Genomic DNA, 3,418 nt, shown 5'->3' on the forward strand with positions numbered 1-3,418 from the left:
GACTTTATTGGCTTTAAAAATTACTGGTTAGAGTTCAGTTTAGGTTTTAGGTAAGAAATTAGGTTTTAGGCCTAGTTACATTTAGGAATTAGTTTAGAGATGGGTATGCATTAGGTTAGAGATTTAGGTTCATGGTTTCGGTATGGTATGGTTTAGCTATGTATGTGGTTATGGTTAGGCGTTCTACGTACGTGTTTCCTCACGTTTTAGTGAATATTATTAAGTGATTATTATTATTATAATGATGATTTCGCATCTAAGAGGCAGTTTCCGTTAAAACGAGGCTCCTAAAACTGCAGTCATATGACAGCGGTTCTGGAACTGCAGCCACTGGTAGAGATGGCTTCGATCAGAGCCAGAGAGAGTACCTAATTTTCTATCCTAAATATCTCTAGGTTTGGTTACACAGCGGCCTTATTACCATAATAACAACAATAGAGAAAGTTCATGACCACCGGTGCGTAAATGACGCGTTCGAGTATGCTTTGTAACGGTTCAGAAAGCATCCTCTCAAAGTAGGCCTATACGTCCAGATTTTCAGCTTGTATAGTTTCCCAAGGAGTAAGCCTAGCCTATCTCCTGTAGTTTCCACCGCCTTGTCAGTATCAGATAACTTCACACACATGGTAACCAGTGCCACACCGATTGCTTGCCATGTCCTTACAAAATAACAACCATACAATAAAATCGTAATGACTCCTAATACCCAATTACTGTCGTCGCCGATATTGACTGATGCAGATAAACAGATCTCTTCCCCATTCAATGGCATAGGCTATTTAAAACAAATGCAGAAGCAAAATGACACCAATGAGATCACAGGAACTTGACGCAACAAGCAAGGATTTACGTTGATGTTGCTCCAATGAGCCCTTTTCATTGTCATTCATAAAGTGCTTCTCGTCAAGTCGGTTTCATATTGGAACGCGCCCCGTTGGGACACCGTAGGCTGCTGTCCACCAATAGAAGTGGAACGCCGCCCCGGAAAGCCAACACCTAACACCAAAACTGACTTCATCGTGTTTGTTGTTGCATTGTGAGCCATGTTGTTGACTTCGGGAAAGCTTTCGTTTGTTCGGGGAATATCGCCACATTAACGTGATCATGTTTGGACAAACCATCAAGAATTTCAACATAAATTTCCAAAGGCGGGATGGGAGTAACGTTTATTCAAGCGGCGACTTGATGACTGGAAAGATTTCCTTCGAACTTACCAAAGAATGCGTGATCAATTCTATCACGTTGACACTGAAAGGCAAAGCGAATGTTGCCTGGAGAAAGGGAGGGAAGAAAAGACATGGCGTATCTGCAAAAGTTGTATATTTCAACTTCAAAAATGTTATCATGATGAACCGCGAAGGTAGTTCTGCGTAAACAACTCAAAATCTGACAGGATTTCAGAATGAAACGATTCGCTGTGAATCCGTATACAATGTGCATTTAACTTCACTTTATCCCACTGTCTGCAGCTGCCGTTCAGTCCAAATTTCCACCTGGAACGCATGTGTATCCGTTTACATGTCAAATCCCACAAGGGTGTGTATGACGTTTTTCTGAAAGTGATTTGTAGGCCTGATCTTTGTAGACATATTGTTGTATGCTTTTTTGGTTTGTAACCAGTCAGTCTTTTTATTTATTTTTTTCCAACAAGGGACTTCCCGTCTTCTTTCAAGGGGTTCGCTGGTCAAATAGCTTACACTTTGATAGTGGGTTTCGATAGGCCATGGCACCTCACTAAAGAGTTTGAAACTGTGGTCAACTTTGCAAACCGTTGCAATCTAACCTACGAACTTATGGTAAAGTACCAAGGCAGACTGCAACAGTAGGGCCAGCACTTAAACTCCAATTAAACATATTTTGTATGCCTGTTCATTCAGATTGAGACTCATTCTGTCCTCTCCACATTGCTCTTCTAGGCACCTCTCTCCGGCTCCAACAGTATGACGGTGTGCAGCCTGTGGTGTGCATCTGGTCCCATTTCAATGAATGTTCGTCTTGAGAGGGCAGCTTTTCTCCCCGGTAAGGAAATCCGGTAAACGTTGCTTCTGCCTTGTGGGACAAGATACAAGACAGCAGGTTCAAACTCGTTTTGTATTTAAATGCCTTTGTTCTGAATGCAGGGGAAGAAGTCAAAATCATGTGTGAGTTCAGCAACTCATCATCTCGACCAGCCACCACCAAGGCACGCCTTCTTCAGAAACAGATGTTCTACACTCTTAACCATGGCCAACACCGGAAGTTTGAGCAAACTCTGGCCCGGCAGACTGGCCTTGTGGGTCGCCATAGCCCTGAGGCTCACAGTGAGCTCACAATCACTATACCTTCAACCGTACCTTTCTCAATCTCCAACTGTGCCATCTTGGAAGTCAGTTACGTAATTGAGGTAAGTGAATAATGGTTGTAATGCACGTTTTATAAAAGAGTAGGAAATACATCTTGTGACGACACTAGGGTACCCACCTCAGTTATGCTTGTTCTGAGTACGGTCCACCTGCTGCAGATCCAGCAGAGCCTGGTGGAATATATTGTGATTTAAAGAGGGTAACTAATAACCAAACAGCATTCTCCCTTCTCCATGCTTTTTGTTCGATTTGAGGCAGAACTTCCGGCATGTTTCTGACAAGACACTGTTCAAAATGCAGCTTGCATTTTGAACAGGGCAATTGCGTGCATTGGCGAAAACTGATTTGCATAGTCTTTGCTGACTGTTTTCTGCAACTTCCTAGGTGTGCTTTTCTGTCAAGTACTCCCCTGACCTCACAGTGCTGTGTCCTATTGTCATCGGCAATCTTCTGCAGGACTCTTTAGCTCCACCACCACATGTGTGAGTATGATAGAAACTCATCTGTTGTGGATATATATATATTATATTATATTATATTAAGTGCTGGTTAGCCTTTGCCAATTTGTATCCACTCAAAATTGTTATGTAGGTCTATACTCTAGAATACTAGTTAAGTTAATATTCTCGCATTCTTGTCCGTGAGATATTTTCCCAAACACTGAAAAATGATTTTATTGTTTGAATGCTATTTATTTGGCCAAGTGAGTGTTGAAGTAGATAGCCCAGTTGAGTCGACCTCAGAAAGACATTTTCAAATTCCTGCTTTGCATGGAATGACCATGTTTACATCCGGGACTTTTGTGTATCTTAAACCTTGTCAATGTGCTGGATAGGCCTGAATGGCTTAACAAATGTTTTCGTTGACACCCAATTACCGATGAGTTAAGCACAATTTTATGTTAATGAATTCGATATTCTTTGTAATTATCTGTGTTACAATGCAGTATTACAATTGAATTAGTCCTTCCTTTTGTTACTGAAGTAGAATGTTGATATCTATCTCTTCTGTTCTATTCCTCCTATTTCATAAATGTTCTTTAACATTAAATATTACACCAATTAATGCTATCAACA

The 3,418-nt window shown here is 41.1% G+C and overlaps 1 protein-coding gene across 1 annotated transcript; it reads left to right on the plus strand.

The window, feature by feature from the left end:
• The first annotated feature begins 1,045 nt into the window (after nt 1-1,045).
• Nucleotides 1,046-3,418, plus strand: LOC115545396 (arrestin domain-containing protein 3). Its single transcript, XM_030358504.1, has 6 exons — nt 1,046-1,360; nt 1,470-1,536; nt 1,652-1,796; nt 1,917-2,019; nt 2,121-2,383; nt 2,727-3,418. The coding sequence occupies exons 1-6, from the start codon at nt 1,105-1,107 to the stop codon at nt 2,826-2,828; spliced, it is 936 nt and encodes a 311-aa protein (XP_030214364.1). The 5' UTR covers nt 1,046-1,104; the 3' UTR covers nt 2,829-3,418.

This window comes from Gadus morhua, chromosome 6 (assembly GCF_902167405.1).
Source record: "Gadus morhua chromosome 6, gadMor3.0, whole genome shotgun sequence".
Classification (NCBI taxonomy): Eukaryota; Metazoa; Chordata; class Actinopteri; order Gadiformes; family Gadidae; genus Gadus; species Gadus morhua.

What these genes read in the sequence shown, in the direction of transcription:
- LOC115545396 (XM_030358504.1), top strand. Translation starts at nt 1,105, where the DNA reads ATGTTTGGACAAACCATCAAGAATTTCAACATAAATTTCCAAAGGCGG. An exon ending in TATCATGATGAACCGCGAAG is followed by an intron (nt 1,361 to 1,469) that starts GTAGTTCTGCGT and finishes CACTGTCTGCAG; the next exon opens with CTGCCGTTCAGTCCAAATTT. An exon ending in ACATGTCAAATCCCACAAGG is followed by an intron (nt 1,537 to 1,651) that starts GTGTGTATGACG and finishes TTTTCCAACAAG; the next exon opens with GGACTTCCCGTCTTCTTTCA.